The sequence below is a fragment of the Amphibalanus amphitrite genome, unplaced genomic scaffold (genome assembly GCF_019059575.1).
Source record: "Amphibalanus amphitrite isolate SeventyFive unplaced genomic scaffold, NRLGWU_Aamphi_draft 000009F_arrow, whole genome shotgun sequence".
Lineage (NCBI taxonomy): Eukaryota > Metazoa > Arthropoda > Thecostraca > Balanomorpha > Balanidae > Amphibalanus > Amphibalanus amphitrite.
Window position 1 is genome coordinate 683575 of NW_024881505.1, and position 20281 is coordinate 703855.

At 56.2% G+C, this 20281-nt stretch overlaps 1 protein-coding gene across 2 annotated transcripts; it reads left to right on the top strand.

Moving 5' to 3' along the window:
- Positions 1-105: 105 nt before the first annotated feature.
- LOC122380043 (mucin-19-like) lies at positions 106-19893 on the top strand. Of its 2 annotated transcripts, XM_043362805.1 has the most exons (14): positions 116-256; positions 4225-4284; positions 4622-4792; positions 5218-5342; positions 5928-6045; positions 6611-6869; positions 9242-9284; positions 9580-9745; positions 9949-10944; positions 11202-15251; positions 15596-16196; positions 16281-17150; positions 17522-19040; positions 19328-19893. In XM_043362805.1, exons 2-14 carry the CDS (start codon positions 4245-4247, stop codon positions 19430-19432), a joined length of 9063 nt encoding a protein of 3020 aa, XP_043218740.1. In that variant the 5' UTR covers positions 116-256; positions 4225-4244; the 3' UTR covers positions 19433-19893. The 2 variants fall into 2 exon arrangements, with proteins under 2 accessions (XP_043218733.1, XP_043218740.1); XM_043362798.1 differs by having other exon boundaries at positions 106-256; positions 15596-17150.
- Positions 19894-20281: the final 388 nt, after the last annotated feature.

Genomic DNA, 20281 nt, shown 5'->3' on the forward strand with positions numbered 1-20281 from the left:
ACGATATTTTGGGATACGAAACATAATCTTTATTCGCTGAGAATTGGCGCGCACGCGTTTGTATACATTTTGCTTGCGGCTTGCATCTGCTGCTGAATTGGCGGTGTTAGTGTGGTCAGTGTCAGCAAGATGCCTATAACATTAAAAATCGTCAGTGTTGGGAGAATCTGAATGGAAAAATAGGACTTGGATTAAGATAAATGCCAGGCCCAGAAGTGAAAATTATAATGGTTTTCCCGATTGACGTCTAAGAAAGGTTTGTATCCATGATTAAAGGGGCCCTCCCACCTTCAAAAAAGTTAATGAATTGGCATGAAAGCGATGTCGCTCGGTTCAGAAAGAGCGAAAACGAATATCTACCAAATTTCATCGAAAAATATTCACCGGTTTTCAAGATATTAGACTTTTACTTTTCTGTACTTTTTGTTATCTTTGCTGTTCCTAGCGACTTTGTTTGAAAGTGCGACACTTGTTGCAAGCAAAGCGGCATGTACCGGTAAATGTCAAGTTTAAGTCCTAAGAAGATTTCATTGATAAATTTTTCATATTTTTACATTATTTGACATCCTGAATCCAAAAATGATACTCATATGTCTCGCAAATAAAAGAAAAAACAATCAAACCTGACCTAACCTTACCTACTTACCTATAACCTACCAACCTACAACCTACAAACCTACCCTAACCTAACCTAACCTACAAACCTACCTACCTACAACCTAAAACCTACAAACCTACAACCTAACCTAACCTAAAACCTAAAATTTTTGCTGTTTCATATTCGTATCAACAGCGTCACAATTGTAGTTAGGACCTAAACTTGACATATACCGCATGTACCACCGTGTGCTACCAAACGTTTTAGTAAAATATTAAAAATTGTTAGATCTGTGCTGACGTCACAAATTCTAAGGGGGAATTCCAATCCATTAGCCCCTTAGAACCAGACTGGAAAACATCCATGCACTACTCTGTACGTACGCCCGTGAGACCAGCCTGCTCCGAAATTCTGCGCAAGTGATTTTGCGCTGAAATTTATGCATGATTTGCGCCAAAAATTAGGTGTCTATTTGTGCGAACATAAAGCCCTTTTCATACACATGTATAAAGCACATGTGCACATCTACTGATCAAGACTATATCAACTAGACAGAGTGTTTCGGGGCTTTGTACGCTCTCCCATGTTTGAGCGTCCTAATGAGTTTTTATTTCCATATAAATTGTAAACCCAAGACCTCGGCGGGAGCCAGCGAGGGCCGGGCAGCGGAGCAGCATGTGCTCCGGCACATCAGCCTCTTCTCGGCTCACGGTGCAGAGCGCCGCTGGGCACTGCTTGTATGGGCACTGCTGGCACGCGGCGGAGTGGAGACAGCCGATTCGGTGCTGTACTGGAGCGAGCGACCCCTGTGGCCTGCCCTCATCTGATGCACCGAAATGGCATCCTCTCGGTCCTCTCCGGGAATAGGGAGCGGCGGAGTGCTCCCAAGGAGTGGCTTGAATAGTGATTCTGAGCAGTTGTTGCGCCACTGATGCGAGGCCGCACAATGAACCGCTCTGGTCAGCGATCAAGGGTTTGAGGGCAGGGCAGCCGCCAGTTTTGCCAGGTCGTCCGCGCTCTCATTCCCCTCGATGTACTGCAGTGGGCAGGAACCCACTGCTATTGCTTAACGACGCTTGGTGACGTTCAACAAGGTTTTCCATACCTATCTCTATGCCGAAAGTTGAGGCCTCACCTGGGCGGCCCTTCCTCCGCTGAGTAGACTCAGGGCGGCTTGCCAGTTCGAGCACGCGACGACCGGGGCGGGGATGCTCATGTCATTTGAGGTCATTTGGAGTTGAATTTAGCTTAGGTCAGGCCACTTTCAGGTCAAAAAGGTCAACTTTTTAAGTTATTTCTCAACAAAAAAAGGTGTCTATCGGATGCAGTTTGAGTTCAGGAACACGATGGTGCTATTTATTTTGGTGTACCATGTCGAATACGTACTGGAAAATTGATTTGAGAACTTGATAATAATGAAATGTTTGCTATAATGCATAAAACCTAGCTGTTTTTGAAGATATCTGGCTACAACTTGCTAGAGTAAATCATAAGCATGTGTTCTATCATTAAGATTCCGTTTTTTTACGAAAAGACAAAAACTTTTTGAAAGAAAGATACAAACATAAATTTTAATTTTGATATGTAATTTTCGAAATATCAAAATTTTGAAAATCCGAGATAACACTTAACAGTTTGATACCGCAGCCTGTTCTGAGTCCTCTCATGCAAAGAAATTGGATCTAGCTTAAAAATGCTCTTGAGAGCGATTGCCTTCGTTCAATGTTTTTGTTCGAAATCGGCCGAACATGACGTCACGTCATTTCCGGCCGATCTATGATAGTTACGAAGCTCATATTTTGACACAAGGTGTCAAATTGATACAGCCCAGTGTCCCAAAATTTGCCCACTTGGGTGGGAAACGACATCCAAATACAATTCATTTTCCACTCTCACCACCAATTTTTAAGAGCAATTTTCCACTCCCAACCAAGAAAACCTAGAATTTTTACGTAGAAGAGGCATGGTTGTGTGGATGCTCCGTTTTACATCATACACTTTGCACCCTAGAATGAAAATCCATGTTATTGGTCCTTTCTCACCCTTTTTGAATCTAATCCAACCAGCAGCTCCCCACTCTTCCCCCCTTTTTGGTTGATAATTTTCCCTCTCGACACCCAAGCCAAATCTCAAATTTGGGACACTGATACAGCCACAGCCGAAGGTACTGAAAGTTTGGCGTCGATACGTCTAGCGGTTTATAAATTATTGCAGAAAAACGAGAGGGGGGGCTATGAATGAATAGCTCCCCCCCGGCCCCCCCCCCCCCCGTTGGGCGCGGGTTGATCTACGCCATAACATATGCCCGCTTGTGCGACGTCTGCCTTACCTTTACCTAATTTTGATGGCCACTTGGTATGTCTGTCTCAGCCAAGCTGCTTTATAAATTTTACTGGTCTGTATACGCCGTACGGTATTGAGTGCACGAAGTCCGACCAGTGGGTGCCTAGGCGATTCTTGAATTGGTTGAGTGTACTGGCGTCGACAACTTCTGATTGCAGGCTGTTCCAGTCGTTTATAATCCTTACGGAGAACGTAAAGCCGCGTGTGGTCTCTTGTGAGTCCGTCGCAATGCACGAGTTCCTCAACCGAAATCCATGTTCGTTGTCAGACAGGAGATGAGTATTGTCAAGTTGGAGAATTCTGTCACGTATGACGAATTCAAGAACTTTGCTTGTCGCAGCGGTGAGGCTAACTGGGCGGTAATCGCTCGGATCAGATTTGGCTCCCTTTGTGAAAAAGTGTCACCTTTAAGAATGATACAGATCCAAGGAGATTTAGGGTATGCCCTAAAACCCCAATAAACAAACAGCAAGGCTTCAACTTCCCGTGGCCATACCACCACCTATGGCTTAGTAGATAAGGCGTCCATCATCTCCTAAATGGGTGGCAGCGAGTTCGCGGCCAGGGAGCTCCGCGTTTTTATTTTGTTGGGTTAGGCCCTTCGGTCTGACGAGACCATTTCAGCGCCAGAAGGATGATAGGAAGGTCTGGGCGAGCGGCCTGGTGAGTCGCCGGGGCTGAGCCCGTCCAGAGGAGAGGCCGACCAGCCCCCAAGCACTCACCGCACCCGTCTACGGGCGTTCTCTTACGGGAAATACCCATGGGATAAAGTTGCCCGTCCAGCCCTAAACAGGAGTTTAAGGTGTAGAGGAGAAGGAGTTGAATTTCCTGAGGATGGAAATGACGGAACGGTCGGCGAGAGAGGGCCATGCTGATGTTCTATATACTCTGGCCACGCTAGACCCGGGAGGACCGTGCCGCCATCTACCTGCGGTACGTTGAACCTTCGACTCAAATTATCACCGATGAACCGGGCTCGGGTGAGGTCGGGTAGTGATCCGTGCAAGTCATTCGCAACAAGTACTGGCTAGCGGGGCACCCTGGCCCACAGCCACCCATCCAACCATTTGGACAAAATTTCTTTAAAAAGACTTTCAAGATAAAAGGAACATAGGGCGGTGACGTAGCAAAACCCTCGCACTTTTTTGACAAATGCCATGAAATGCCAGGGCTCTACAGGTGACTACAGTTTCTCCAGTGTTGTTTTATGTACATTCGATACTCGTCCAGTGATCGCTCCAGATACAGTTTAATTTTCACTTGGTGTCTCAATTCTTTTTCAGGGAGTCCGGTTTAAACAAATATGGATTTGATGCCATCTGAGGTCGCGCGCCTAGTGCTAGGTAAGATGCTTCTTACTTTTTAAGTTGTCTTGTAGTTGTTACTTTCAGATGTTCTGAAAGACATTGATAGAAACTTCATATTTGTAAGGTAAGTTTGTAAGGTGATTACGAGATCTCTGGAAGCAGAAGCTTGGGGAACTGTCTGGGAGTACATTGATTTAGTTCTTAGTGTCTCCTAGACATGTACCCGAGTCAGGTTTACTTGCCCTTATTCAGTCTCGACATAGAGGTGCATTGAAAACACATGACTTTATGTTGTTTGACTGGTGTACTCATACTGTGTGCGCTTTTAGAGTGGAAGATGACACCAGCTGGCTGCGATTGTGCTGTTGGGCAGGCTATCTGAAGGAGGCTGGCTGCGAGACTGCATGGCGGTCCTTTTTGAACGAGTCGGCCGACCTGGCGGAGGTGCGGAGCCTGCAGGCGCGCGGCCGAGCGGTGCCCTGCGGCGTGCAGGGCCTGTCACTGCTCCAGACACTGGAACAGTACTCAACAGCCCGTTCGCTCGGTATGTACCCGGATGACGCTCAGCCTTAACGAATCATTTCGTCCTTCATCATTAATATTTAATTTCACGATATTCTGAGGAGAAGAGACAGATGGCATTTCATTGAAATTTTAGCTGGTATTTCAGAAGAGGCAGTGCTGACTCTAGGTTATTCAGATGCCTATTTAGCATTGGCTGTGTTATCAGTCACACTGCGTTCGACGAAGTAGAATGCAGTTGGTGCGTTTTCTAGTAGTTTGTCCTTGCATTGTGGTCAAATTGTGCAAATGTCCCGTTGAAATGGATTTTTCACTTCAAATTCACATTTTGCTTCTCAGCCACATCACAGTTTTTTTTTCTTCGCGGACTTCAAAGGGTTTAGCTCGTAAAATATATCACATTGCTTATCTAGTGCAGCGCTCACCAATGTGCATTGTATCCCCCAGTGCAAGATGCCCGTTTGGGGAGTGGTGGTCCATCGGATCCGTCGCCGCCGCCCACCTCCTTCCTGGAGAAGCTGAGACATCTCATCGTGCTCGCATCGCTGGAGCGGCTCAAGGCGGTTCCCCAGGTTCGTACGGGGCTACATTTCCTGTAATTTATTCAACAGTTTGATGTTCACTGAACAAAAAATCATATTAATTATGTAAGAATATACCGTGTAATTGTTATTTGCATCTACAAACTCATACCTCACACCTCATGCGTGTTGTGAATCGTAAACCGTTATTTATCCTAGAAGTTGCACGCCTACTATAAGCTGCATGTCTACTATTTTGTTATTGACCGCTGAACTATTAATTCTTTTATTTGTGTTAATTCTACTCACATTTGTTTTAATCAATTTCTACGGGACTTACATGTTTCACATTGTGCATTATGCTAATTAATATCTTGTGCTGCTCCTTCGTCTCCACCTGGCACAAAATGACCTTTGCTGTCGGCGCGCCCAAAGACCCCAATAAATAAACAAACAAACAAACAAACAAACAAACCCTTCGCCCGTACCCGCTTGTTTTCTTTGTCTGCCAAGTTGCTTTGAAGTATCTTGCCCAGTGCCCAGTGCGTCAACAGCTGAACCACCTACTCCTCCCCCTGGGCACGCACTGATACGGGTATCGCCAAGTGACGTCCGCCGACCTCGCTCCGTCCGCAGGACCCTCCACCGCCGAACCGCAAACGGACGATCAGCCTGCGCTCGACGCGGCGCCAGAAGCAGCAGGAGCGGCTGCAGGACATCTCCCACCTGGCGCCGGGACCGACGGCGCCCATCGGTGAGAGCCGCACTCAGGGGGGTGCAGGAGACGTACGAAAGGGGGGGGGCAGGGGACTGCCGAGCGGGGCAGAGACTGACGAGACGGGAGTGCACGGGGACAGACGGGGTCGGACGTGAGGACACTGCTTAGTTCAGGGGCCCTGGGTCGCCCACACAAATATTGGAGTCCCCTAGGCCAGGGGATCCCATTTGAGCGGACGACATGCGGGGCGACATGCATACAAAAACATGCGGGGACGTAATAACACACGAGGAGACACGGGACGCAATTCAGTAATGTTTTGTAGGATTTAAAGGGTACTGCCTTTTCATTGATGCTATGTCGCTTTCATTGTTGCGATCGTTTCATCCTCGTTGATATAATTTCATATTGATTTTGATACCACTTTCATAGTTATCATTTGCCTTGCATTGCACTTACTTATCGCTACACATTCGACGCAGTGTCAACACGATTCGGCGCTTGTAGTTGTTGTGTCGGTGTCCGTTTTGGAGTGGCCGGGTCCCCAGGCGTATGGCCGCGGCGCTGCAGAGCTGACCGGGTCCGTCCGGTGTGCCGCCAGTGACGCCCGGCGGCCCGCTCATCTCGCTCGGGCCCGAGGAGATGATGATGGGTTTTCCGCGCGTGCGCGACGTGCACCAGCCAGCCGACGACGACCTGGGCGCGCACGACGAGGCGGCGGACGATGTACCGCCGCCGGAGTCGGGCCACCCGGAGCCGGAGCCGGGGTGCGGCGCCAGTCCCGACCGGCGCTGGCGGAGGAAGGGACAGCCGCGCCGGCCGCCGCCGCCTCCGCCACCGGCCGCCGCCAAAGGCAGAGCGTGAGTTGGCGAGGGAGGGGAGAGCGAACGGCGGTCCAGGGCGGCGATAATGTGCGCGCTGGTTTGTACAGTGGATCTAGTAAGGATCTCCAGACGCAACTAGATGGCGTTGAGCCTCAGTCGAGTCCATGTGAGATTCAAGGAGAGGTCACTATCGAGCTGGGCCCGATGGGGAGATGGAGGGGGGGGGGGGGGGTGGCGAGGTCACGGTGCGGGTGACCTGTCAAACAGCCCCGGCGCGGTGGGGCACTGCCGCAGGCAAATGGCGCACTCCAGCGTTGTTCCATATCGCAGTGGTGGGCCGGGGCTGGGCGGCCGGTTAGCTTGGCAGTTGGCTGCTTGGAAGGAAAGGATAATGAGGCATGGGTTTGCTGTGGCCGGCTCATCTACTGTCAACCATGGTGAACCCAAAGTAATGCAAATGTGATGTTGGTAATGCAGCTGGCTATGGAATGCTAGCGAATGCTCCGGGCGCCCAGTGGCTATAAGGATAAAGAATATTTATGTCTCCTGAAATTTTCATTGAATATAAATCAAACGAAAGATTGTATCGCTCGCCAGTTTTTTAACCGGCTGGCGTATCATGCGTAGAGCGCCCTTTGGCAAATAATTATCACGCAGGTGATTTTTTTTTTGCTGGTAAGATGGGCCTTTAAGGTCAAATCAAGTCGCTAAGAGAAGATGAGGAAAAGTGGACAAATGCCAACACCGGTCCAACCGGGTTCAACCCAGCCCAACCTGGTTCGGCTCCCCCTTTTTAATATAAACTTTGACCCGAACCCTTTGAAAGAAAGGAATCACAAGGACAAAGTCCCCGCTAAGCTGAACTTGTTGCGTTGACCCTGCTCTCTACCCTCCGATCAAGCAATTCCTGCTCCTTGGCAGAATTTAGAGTCCAAAGTTTAGCGTGCGCACATAGCCGCGCACGGCCGGTCCCCTCACTGACTTCGCCTGGCAGCGGCCTGCCACCAACCATAATCATACCCGTCAGGAGCCGCTCAAAAACGTCAAGCACACGTCGCGTTTCGAACCCGGACTTTTGCAACCGGGACGTGCGCTCTCACCACATGGCACATGGAGCCCAACGCTCTAGCGACCGAGCTACCGGGACGGACATTTACCTTGGAGTTTCGCCTCGTGACATTGACAGACGTCAGACACTTTGGCCGAACTTTAGCCGAAATACTGAGCAAGCTGCGTAGGGCGATAGGTGCTCGTAGCGTTGAGGTTGGGTAACCTGTGAGCTGAACGCGATGTCGTGAGTTCGAGCCCCACTCCCGTGTCTGGTTTTATCTAGACACGAACCAAAACCTTTCCTTCTACTGCAACACAGATAAGCACGATGACATCTTTCCCCAATATCTTTCCCAATATCCTCTCCAAAAGTCAAAATTGTCACTTATAAATGCTTAGCTAAGTTTCATCCTTTAAGAAAATGTTTTTGGTCATTTGTCTGGACTCTGGAGCCATTACAACCCTTTTTTCTTTTCTGCTTCTTTCCGACCCGATAAAACCGACCAAAACTGAACGTGCCAAACGACAAATATCGAACTCAAATAACAGTTTAGAAAAGCCTCATCATGCATCATGAAAAGCATCATGCAACAATCGACTGAATAGTTGCATGCTATGAATACGTCCTAGATTTCAATTACCTATCATTGTTCAACATTTTGGCTGGAACTGACGCTGCCTCTGGCTTGCCCGTTTGTTTGAGATAATGATTCCCTTCAGTCGCATTCTTGCCGGTTCCACATGAACAGGATACCACTATACCGGAGTGAACGCACCCGTAACCATCATCCCCTCCCCTCAGCCTCGGCGCAGTGGCGGGCGGCCCTGGGCGGCCCACTCCCGGCGCTACGCACGCCCCATGCGCCGTGATACCGCGTCACTCCCCCTCCCTCCCTCCTTCCCCCACAATGACCGGTGACCTCACTTCCCTCGGGATTTGGACTCGCCCTACCCCGACCGTAGCGCCACGTGGTGGCTCTGGAGATCTTAAATAGACCCACTGTACGTCCACAACGTCCATTGTTCATTGTTCACCGTGGCCGGGCTCATTGTTGACGTCCCCCGCACGTTCCTCGGGTATTCGAACTGCGTTAGAGTATTTTAAAATATTCTGGTAAAATCTGACTGTTTAGGCACTACTTTTTTGGCCAGCTGCATGAGGGGCGGAGGGCCGGGGGGGGCGCTCTTTTAAGTCAACAGAATCTGTTTAAAATTTCAGTATGTCCTTGCTTTACCATTCATTTCAGATATGCTTATCAATCTTCCTTGTTTTGGCAAATATGTCATTTATTGAAATAAATGACATATTTGTCATTTATCGCTCCCAAAGCTCATCAGTATGTTGCTTGCCTTTTCAGATGTGACGATGTCGCTGTCGCTGAAGCAGATGCGCATTTGCAGGTCAGTTGTTTGTCATACAGAACACTGACAAGAGGCCTGTTCTTCCTTTTAGCCTAGTCAGTGATTAGTATGGTCAGATTGTTATCGCAATTCGTTATAAATCCTGATCAGGATAACAAGTTTTTGGTAACAGCCAGGCCATACCATGTTGACGGCCGCTAAACTACCGCATCATAACACTTTTCTCGCATAGGAACTGCATGTAAAAGCATGCCAGCATCCTTCACTAAGTAGCTATGGTGTACGATCTTTTCTGTCCCTTCCTTGGCGTCAGAGTGTTGTGTGGCCGTTTCAGTCTTTTCTCGACGAAATGCTCTCCAACGAGGACCTGCAGACGCGGATAGCGGACAACATCAACCGCGCCGTGTCGTCGGCACAGAAGGAGCCCAATCTGGACGAGGCCATCAGGAAGATGGTCGACCAGACGACGGCCGACCCCTCCTTCTGCCAGGCACTCAGAGGTGAGCGGCACGCTTCTGTTCTGGCTCTGCTGTTGTGAATATCAACCAGGTCATGGTTCTTAGTAGGCGTACTCGTGCTTAATATGTTACTGGTATTGATCAGGTGTATCGGTGACGGGCGCTGCCCCTGGCGGTAGCTCGTTGCAGCTGTTGTTATTCTGTGTCGCGCCGCGCCCGCTGACCGCGCTCTGTCCTGTCGCCAGGGTCCGGCGATGGAGCGGCGCTGCCTGCCGAGGAGGCGCCGACCTGCCCGCCACCGCGGCGCGTTCACTTTGCTGACGACCTGTCCGGTCCGTCTGCCTCCGGCGACGCGCCGTCGATCGTGTTCGACACGGGTCTGACGGCGAACGTGGCCCAGGTGAGCGACACGGAGGTGCACCTGCTCGGCGTCAAGGTCAGCTCGCCCACCTCGCAGCGGTCGGTGCCGGGCGTGCCGCGTCTCGGACCGGGTGTCGTGCTGCCGGCGAATGTGGCCGACGGCCTGAGCTGGTGCACAAAGCCGCCGGCCGCTGCCCCACGCCCGTGGCGTTTCTCTCCGCCGTCGGAGCCGGCGCCGCCGCCAGTGCAGAAGCCGCCGCCGGAGCGAGCGTCGGAGCCGGCACCGGAGGAGCCCTCCACCGAGTCGGAGCCGGTGTCGGTGTCGTTGTCTGGGGAGGAGCCGGACACGGAGCCGGACCCCGACTTGATGTCGGATTCGGGCTCGGAGTCTGGGGCGGAGAAGGCAGAGAAGGTGGCAGAGCCCGCGAAACCGGCGACCGGGCGGCCGAAGCGTTCTGCGAAAGGAGCTGGTGAGCCGGCGAAGAGCGAAGGAGCTGGCGATCGAGCAAAGGCTGACGCCAGCGCTCCAGCTAAGGACGGCGGCGCTGATGATCCATCGAAGAGCGGCGGCGCTGCTGACTCAGCGAAGGGTGGTGGCGCTGGCGATTCGGCGAAGGGCGCTGCCGCCGACTCGGCGCCGCGCTCCAGCTTGCTGGTGCAGCAGCAGGGCAGCACGTGTCCGCCGCCGTCCACGCGGCCCAGCTTTGGGTTCATGGTTGGCGAGGTGGGCGGCGTGCCGCTGCACGCCTACACCATGTTCGGCAAGCCGATGAGCAGGTCGCACTACGCCGCCATGCGGAAAGAATCGGTCAAGCGCTCCGATGAGCAGAAGCGTCTTGCCGAAGAGTTGAAAAAGGCGGAAGAGTTGAAAAAGGCGGAAGGTGAGTCTCAAATATGAAATATCCCTTGTCATGTTTCACAAATGTATCGCTTTTTCGTCAAACGCCGGCGGCTGAGACGCTTCAAGTACTCATATCGTAGCTTTTTTGTTGTCGTTGCTGAAAGATAACATGCTCCTAAGTCTCAAAATATACGCGAATATTTAACTTAAACTCTCGCCTCTCAGCATTATTGTTTAGTTAAGTAAATAAATCTGTGCATTTTGCATTAAACACGCCGCTTTGTTTTTACCCCACAGAATCAAAAGGAGCGAGCGGTGGTGATCCGGAGGATGGTGGACCGGCGTCAGACAAGAGTCCCGCTACTGCGCCAGCTGGCTCGCCAGCAGCTAACAAGAGCCCAGCCGAGGCACCGGCCAAGTCGCCAGCTTCTAGCAAAAGCCCCACCGCGAGCAAAAGCCCCACTGGGAGCAAGAGCCCCACTGCGAGCAAAAGCCCCACTGCGAGCAAAAGTCCTACCGCTGCGTCATCCGCGTCGCCCGCGTCGAGCAAGAGTCCCGCCGCTGCCCCGGCCACGCCGCCAGCGTCGGCTGGCCATATGCCCAGCATGCCGCTGACGGGCACTCCGTCGCCGGCGCCCAGCGAGCCTGTGCTGCCCGACCTGACTCCGAGCCCAATGCCGAGCGAGCCGGCGCCAGCGGACACCCCCTCGCCGCCGTCCTCCCCGGGCCCGGCGAACGACGACGCGCCGTCTCCCGGCCAGTCGTCAGACGCCGCTTCCCCTCCCATTGCGGGAGCGCCTGCTCTGCCGGCCACCGAGTCTCCGCCGGCGGCGGCTGATGACGCGGCTCCCAGCGGGACGGCGGCGGCGGCGCCTCCCTCCGATCCGGCGCCCGGCTCGCCGTCTCCGGGACCGTCCCAGCAGCGTCCGGTCATCAGTCCGCGGCTCGCCAGCCTGCTCAAGATCGTGGCCTCCTCGTCGGCGGAGCGTGCCTCGGTGGCGGCCCCCTCGACGCAGCCGCGCGGCCGGCCGAGCCCGACGCGCGCCGGCCGCCGGCAGAGCGCCAGCACGCCGCGCCGGCGCAGCCATGTGCGCGCGCTCGACTTCAGCACACCGCCGCGGCAGCAGCGACTTGACCTGCGTCACCTGAAGGCCATCCGTCGCCGGCTGAAGGGATCGCCAGACCTGCCCACCTTGGCAGAGACCTCTGGCAGCGCGACGCCGCCTGCCGCTCCGACACCGGCACCGGCGGAGTCGGAGTCAGCGCCCGCTCCCCCGCCACCGAGCCCGCGGCGCCGCAGCGGCGGACCGCGCCGCCTGGCGCCCACTCGACTCTCAGACCGCGTGAGCTCAGCGTCGGCCTTCGAGCTGGAGCTGGTTACGCCGGACAAGGCGGGCGGCGGTGTGCGCGTGGAAGACTGGCCCCCGATACAGACACCGACCGTGCGCCGGCGGCCCTCTGAGAGCTCGCCGAGCGGACAGCCGCGGCCCGCGGCGGGCGCACCAGCGCCGCCGGCCGCTGAAGGGTCCCCCGCCTCTCCCCGCACGGCGTCACCGGGCACGCCGCGCACCCCACGCACGCCACGCACGCCGCCCTCGCTGGGCCAGCCGCGGCCGGTGGGGCCGACGCGGCGCCAGCTCGGTGAGGAGATTGAGCGGCAGCTGGAGGCGCGCTTCCCGGCCATTTCGCCGGCCAGAGCAGGCCCCGAGCCACCGCCGACCGCCTCACCGGCGCCGCCGCCCGCGCCAGACGAGCCGGAGCCGACCGCGCCAGACGAGCTGGAGCCGACCGCGCCAGACGAACCGGAGCCGACCGCGCCAGACGAGCTGGAGCCGACCGCGCCAGAGTCGCCCGAAGCACCGCCGAGCGAACCGGCGCCGGCCTCTCCCCCGATCTTCGCTCGTTCCCCGCCCTCCGCAGGCAAGGCTGCGGCAGCGGCGTCTGTTCTTGCCAAAAAGAAACGCTGGATACCCTCCATCGCGGCCTCATCGCCTGCGGAGCGTCGGATAACGCGAGCTGCCGTGCGACGCATGGAGCGCCAGAAAGCCTTGAAGAGGGCAGAAGCCATAAAGAACGCCGGGAAAAGCCCCAAGCGAACTGCGGCACCTACAAAAAATACGCAACAGTCTAAAAGTCCAGTAAAAACGGAAGAAAATATCGATAAGGCTTGTGAAGATCCGGCTGATGCGAAATCTGCATCACCAGCTAAACCAGCCTCGCCAGCAAAATCCTCATCACCAACGAAACCGCCATCACGTGAAAAACCATCTTCACCGATTAAACCATCGTCACCAGTGAAGCCAGCACCTTCGGGATCCGCGCCGTCCACCCAGGCACCTGAACTAGCAACGCCGACGACTAGTGGCACTAGTGTCAAGCAAGTCCCGCACTTGCTGTTAATGCATCATGGAGGGGGCGACCCCAAGGCGCCTGGATCCGCGCCTCGAATGTTCTGGGTTCCTGTGGTCACTATCTCTGGCTCCTCTGTCAGCTCGGCCGCCGTGACGGCTACATCGGGGGCTGCCGCTGCGGCCTGCGTGCCTACTGCGCCCCCCTCGACGGCCGCCACCACCATGGTCGCCGCGCCGGCGGGGGCGGCCACTGTCACAGGCGTCTCCGGGTCTGCCGGTGGACGGTGGGCCTCTCCAGCCGTCTTACAAAGATCAGTGTCCGATGTCTCTAGCCAGCAGGTACTGCCTGCAGCCTTACAGAGCGCCGCGAACGGACGGAAGTCTCCCCGGAAGAGCCCGCCGCGAAAGCGTGTCGCCCGCGAGGGGGACGTTGCGGTCACCCAGACGCCGATCCTGCAGCACACCGCCGGGAACCCGGACCAGAAGTCAGCGACGCTCCTAGGTTCGGCGCCATCTGCCACTCCGTCACAACCGGGCACAGTTGCTCCTCCGTTGGATCCGAGCGGTGCCCAGGGACTGGCGGGTCAGAACCTATCCCGTAGCTCGCTCAGCGGTAGCGCAGCGTCGGACAGTTCTAGCAGCTCCTCTTCGGACGGCTCGGACTCGTCTAACTCGATCTCCTCTTCGTCATCGTCATCGTCTTCCGGCTCCTCGAGTTCGTCGGAGGATTCCTCGGACTCACCGGACGACACATATGTCCCTCCCCTGCGTGCGAACAGCTACCCGGGCGCGGAGGGCGGCCAGCCAACCGAGGTGTCGCGCTCGCCAAAGAAGCGATCACCAGCGAAGAGGCTAGCATCAGCCGCTAGACGGTCACCGCTGAAGGGTGAAACGCCGGCAAAGAAAAAGTCACCGGCCAAGTCTCGAACCCCCGCAAAGCAGCAGTCTCTTGTGAAGCAGACAAAATTAGCGAGGCGAAGGACGCCGTTGAAGCGTCAGCCACCGGCGAAAAAGGGGTCACCTGCGGCGAAGCCTGACTCTAAGCGACGCCGAGAAACTCGGCCGCTGCCCTCTAGCTCAGACGAATCTGAGGATGAAGTAGAAGACACTCTGGAGTCGGTGGCTAGGGAGATGGGTTTGAGCTGGGGACTGGAGAGCGTCCCTTACGAGTCTTCGACTGATGAGGACCCAATCGAGGAGCGGCCCATCATACCTGCCGATTCGCCGGCAGTGACGGTCAGTTCTGCCGTCAGCGTGGTCACCACTGCACCCTCGGTCAGTGCCGCCCCAGTGGACGGGACGGCGGTGTCTGTGACCGCCCCCTCCGCAGTCCCTGCGGACTGTGAAGTCGGCGTCACAGAGACACTGGTGGACAGTGACGGCGAGGTGGTGGTGGACGTGCACGTGGACCCGTCGGTGTCGTCGGGCAGTGACGCGCCCGCCGCCGAGCCGACTGCTGCCGCGGACAGCGGCGGCGACTCCGACTCTGAGCTGGACGTCGGCACCGAGCCCGTCGTCGACACGACCATGGTCGCCGTGCGTCCCGACAGTAGTAGCAGTGGGAGCTCCTTGGACGAGACGGTGGTCGTCGACTCTCCCAACCCGCCTGCGTCCGTCTCCAACCCCGGCGTCGACCCAGCGGAGCCGGCCCGCCCGACGCAGGCCGAGATGCTCCGCAAGGCCGGCCTTCCGCCCGCCAGTGAGGACAGCAGCGACGCGGGCGCCGTGTCGGCGGCCGTCGCCGCTGCCGCCTCGCCGCTGGCCTCCAGCGTGACGACCGCCTCGCCGGGCCTGGGTCGTCTGGTGATCGAGACGGACGACACGGACGGAGCCGCTACACCGCTGGATGGCGGGCGGTCCGAGCGGGCAGCGTGCTCACCGGAGGCGGCGCCGGAGGCCGCTGGGCCCGACCACCTGGAGATGCTGCCGGAGGACTCCCTGATGGCCGCGCTGCGGGATGTCCACAGTCAGGACGAGCCGGACACACAGCCGACAGGTGGGTCAATGCTGGAGGCGAGCGAGCGAGTCCTGCATGTTCCGATTGTGTAATGGTACTGTTTCATCTGTAGTCGTTGGGTGGGTTTTAGATGCGGGCGGTTGGTACTCTTTGATTCTTTTTAGGGACAAAGTCATACGTTTTGCCTTGGTAGCTTATCATTTTAGGCTACCTGATCTCTCCGTTAACCTTGAAAGCTAAGAAACTTGTGACCTTGAAGGAGAGATATCTTTGCTAGAATTGCTAGATTATTCGATGTGATCTAATCCGCCAAATTTTACGCCGTTCTTACCCGCTATTCTGTTAGGCGTTATAGGGCATTAACGGTCACCTCTCCCCGACAGACTTTCCTCGGGCAGGCCTTGGCCGGGGTCAACCCAAGCGAAGCATGGCCGGTGCTCGAGACAGGAAGTCGTCAGTCTCCGCCGCTGCAGAAATAGATGATTCGCCGGTGCTGGGAAGGAGCGGCAAAACCAGACCGCAGAGCCCTGGTCGACGGGGACAATTGGACCGAAATCGGTCGGACTCGGGCCGTGCCAGCTCAAAGTCGGACCGTGATGCCGCAAAACCAGGCCGAGATGGCTCAAAATCAAGTCGTGATGACCCTAAGTCTGGTCGTGATGGGTCTAAGTCGGGCCGCGCTGCTTCAAAGTCGGATCGTCCCGCTTCAGAGTCGGACCGTGGTCGGTCAAAGTCGAGCCGTGATAAATCAAATTCTGATCGCGCCGGCTCAAAGTCTGACCGTCCTAGCTCAGAATCGGACCGTGATCGGTCGAAATCGGACCGTGATCAGTCGAAGTCGGATCGTCCTGCCTCAAAGTCTGACCGCCCTGGCTCAGAATCGGACCGTGATCGGTCGAAATCGGACCGTGATCAGTCGAAGTCGGATCGTGCTGTGTCAAAGTCTGACCGTCCTGGCTCAGAATCGGACCGTGATCGGTCGAAATCGGACCGTGATCAGTCGAAGTCGGATCGTGCTGTGTCAAAGTCTGACCGTCCTGGCTCAGAATCGGACCGTGATCGGTCGAAGTCGGACCGTGGTGGCTCAAAGTCAGACCGTGATCGCTCGAAATCAGACTGTGATCAAAAGAAGTCAGACCGTGATGGTGCAAGGTCGGGCAGTGATGGAAAACCTAAGTCTGTGGCGAGTACCGTGATGTCCGATGCAGATAGAAAACGGAAAGCGCCGCTCCGCACCGAAGACCGTGAGAAAGGTAGTGACAGAAAACCCAGTGGGAACAGGAGCCGTGACAGTGATGTGAAGAGTGAAAGTAAAGAAGAAGGAAGAAAGAAGCAAGGCAATAGACTTGATGACGACCAAAAAGGGAAGATAGATGTCGGTAGTACAGGGAAGAACAACCACGGAAATGATGGCGAAGCTGGCCGAAGTAGACCTAACGGGCGGGATGGTGACCGAACCACTATCTCCAGAAGTGACCAGGGCAGAGCTGGTGGCGGTGACATGACGAACGGCAGAGAAACGGGGAAGGTTGACACCGACCACCAGAGACGGCCTGACCCGCCGACCAGCCATACGGGGTCTATCCCTCAGGCAAGTGCCGCCCGACCGCCAGCGGTTGAGGCTCCGGCGACCCAGACGGCCGCTCCCTCCGCTGGGCGCCCCTCGGTCCGCGCCCAGCCGCCTCCTCCGGCGGCTCCGGAGCCGGAGGAGTCGGAGGAAGACACTGAGGAGGAGGACGACCCGATGAGCCGGCTGACCATCTCGCCGTACTATGTGCTGGTGGACCTGCCTCCGCCGGGCGGCTGGGGCGACGACGTGGACGCCGGCGAGTTCCTGGCCCAGCTGGAGCGGCGCCGATCGGCCGGCCGGCGCTCCGCGGACGGCGAGAGGCAGCAGCCGCTCTCCTTCAAAGGAGTGCTGCAAAAGACGGCTGTAAGGTAAGGGAGCGGCCTGATTTACTACCTACCTGACGTCCAAATTAGTGGCAGCTTCGTACCTTAGTGTCAGTTTGAGCTTGCTAGCAGCTTTAAAGTTCGTGTGTTGAGCTTCAATTCTGTCCAATTTATGTAAGTTAACAAAGTAACTGTGTATATGCAGTAAGTTGTAGCGGCAAACTTCATTGCGCATCTTTTCGGTAAAACACTAAATTGCTTTGCATCGACAAGTTATATGTGTCAGCGGGACCTTTAATGGAGAGAGGTGTGTGCTGCGAACATTTTGCCGATCTACAAGTGTGCGTATGTGATACTGTCCCCACCTGGTATTTGCTTTGACCCATTGGTTCCGTGTCTTCTATCTGTTTCCACAGTACGTCTTCTGACCTGATGGACAACGCCTTGGGTGTGGGCAACCCCAGTCCAGCGAGAGTCCGCGGCGGGCCGCCCCCGGCCGCTCCTGTCCCCGGCGACAAGAGTCTGACGTCAGTCAAACGCAGTCTCAGCACGCAGCTGGACGGGACGCCGTCCTCAGCCGCGGCGCCGGCCGGCGCGCCGCCGACATCCTCCGCAGGGGTGTCGACAGTGCACCGCTGGGTGCGCCGCGACTCTGGCGGCGCCGGCGACGGGCCCGATCGCAGGAAAAGCTTCGAGCTGGACCGGCCCAGGACGCAGTCGACCGGGGAGGGACGTACGGAGGGTGACGGCAGCGGCGAGAGACCAGCGCCGTCCAGAAGCGATGGGAGGAGAGACGACAGTCGCACCGACAAGGCGCCGGGCCAGGCAGGCAAAAGTCGCCGCCCCGTACCGACAGAAGATGTGGGAAATCACCAGACAGCGCTGGTGGAGGGATGGAGTAAGCAGAAGCAGAACCCCGACCGTACTCGGGAGTCCTCGACTGAGGAAGGGGAGCTGGACAGCGGCCGTGGGGGACCGCCTTCTTCCGCCAGAGAGCGAGGGAGACCTGACTCGGGCGGCGACCGGCCCGGACGGAGACACAGTGGCGGTGGCCGCCGGAACAGCAGGAGTGACACGTCGCCCGAGCGGTCGGGCAGACCCGCTGACGGACCTGGTAGGCCACGCCGGCCGCCGGGCGACGGCGCGCGGCGTGGAGACTGGGCTGGCGGTGACGGTCCCCACGTCAGAGCTACTGACCGGAGGCGGCGACACAGCAGTGGCAGCGGCAGTCAGGGTCACAGGAGCGTGGACAGTGGCAGTGAGCTGAGCGATAACAGGACGGGGCGGTACCGCCGGGACGGAGCGCGGACAATGGACGCTCACCGGAGGGGACGGGACGGGGAGGAGGCCGACAGGCGGCGAGGTCCGCCCGCCAGTGCCGACAGGGGAGGCTCGAGTGTGTTCTCTCGGTTGGGTAACAAGAGGCAGGGCGGCAGGGATTTCGAGCGGACCAACGGCCGGGGTGAGTTTGACGAGCGTTCCACCCGCGGGCCGGCTGATCACAGGGCGGCGAACGGCGCCGGTCGGAGCGACGCAAAGCGTCGAAAGGACCGGGCTGCACAGGGCGACGGTGACTCTGGTGACGCCTTTAGAGACGACCGGTGGCACTGGAGCAGAAACCCGCGTGATCAGAGGACGGGTGGCACTCCTGACGACGGCGAGCCGGACCGCGGCGGGCGTAAAGGTCAGCGCTCGGACGAAGATCGTGAGAGACCGAGGAAGACCAGCCGTGCTGACGAGTCGGCCGTGTCGTCCCACAGCCGGAGGGAGAAGGGTGCCAAGGAGAACCGTGAGAAGAGCGGAGGGCAGCGCGGGGAGCCGGACGAGGGCAGTCGCGCCGGCCGTCCTCGACAGAGTGCGCCAGAGGGAGGCGCCAGGGACTCGGCGGCGTCTCGGGGGAAGAGGGTTCGCCACGACTCCGGATCTTCGGACCAGGTGAGCCCGACGCCGCGTTGGCCGTAAAGGTCACTAGATAGTGTGTAGCAGCCACGGATGTTATGGTGTGTGTGTGGGGGGGGGGAGGGGGATTACCTGAATATGTGGCCATCGAATGATAGATCGTTATTGGTCTGGCCGATTTTGCACTTGTGTCTGACGAATTATTCACAGCACTCCAGAACCGAATCGGTAATGTGTTCGTTTTGTTCTCAGTCTCCTTTGAATTCACTTGGCCTATTTGTTGTGTCGTCTTTGCTGTTCATAACCCGTTGCATTTTTTTCAGGAGTCCAATGATTCCAAGCGCAAGCGCGCTTCGTCCGGAATTGATGCCAGGAAACTGCTGGGAAACTGCAACATCGCATCATTCCTGGATAAGATACATCATTAGAGTGTCAGTTTACTGGCGGGGAGAGGCCACTTTCTGGTAGAATTCCGTAGTAGCTTTCTTCGAGAAGGACCAACGCACCCAGTGTTCACTCACATCCAGTGGTTTTAACCGTGCGCAGTCAAATAGTGTGGGGCATATCAGTGTGCGATTGTAAACATAGAAACAGTGTCCTGGGCATAGCTGTCGCCTCGTACAAACGTGAAGTGTTATCGTTGAAATGAAGTGTACAGCGTCATCCTGTTTTATATGTCATCGCTCTCAGCTCATTGCTTCCTCGTCGGGGCGATCACGCGGTTATGTCCCGTCTTCAGTGCCTTCTCGACTTCGACGATGCTACATGTACCGAGTTTGTGAGCTAGTGCCACTGTCTCCAATTGTATGTTCGTCTGCCGTCAGTCATTAGTGCGATGGGTGTGTTGCTACCAGATCTCGCTTGTCTAATACAAGTTTATGCATCTCTTTATGTGGCTTTCCGGTCGACCAGGCCTGCTACGTGCCATGCTGCTACGTGTTGGTGTATCGATCTTGGGATTAATGCACCCCATGGCTCGTAATGACACGAGCAAAATATCGGCAGGATAGACCCATCCGTTGGAGACACGAGACAACGTCGGGAGGCGTTAGGCGCCATGATGTGCCGGTGCGGCCACTAATCCCGGGGACAGGAGACTGGCACGAAGCAGCGCAAGCGGGTCACTCCACTGTACGGGAGCATGAAACGGTTGGAAGGACCGTAATGTGCGCATTCTGAGGATGGCCATGGAAAGGGATCGGACCGTCAGGTTATCCGAGCCAGATATAAAAAGTCACTTGGATGGTGCATGTAATGGGCATTTATTTAGGCGCTTT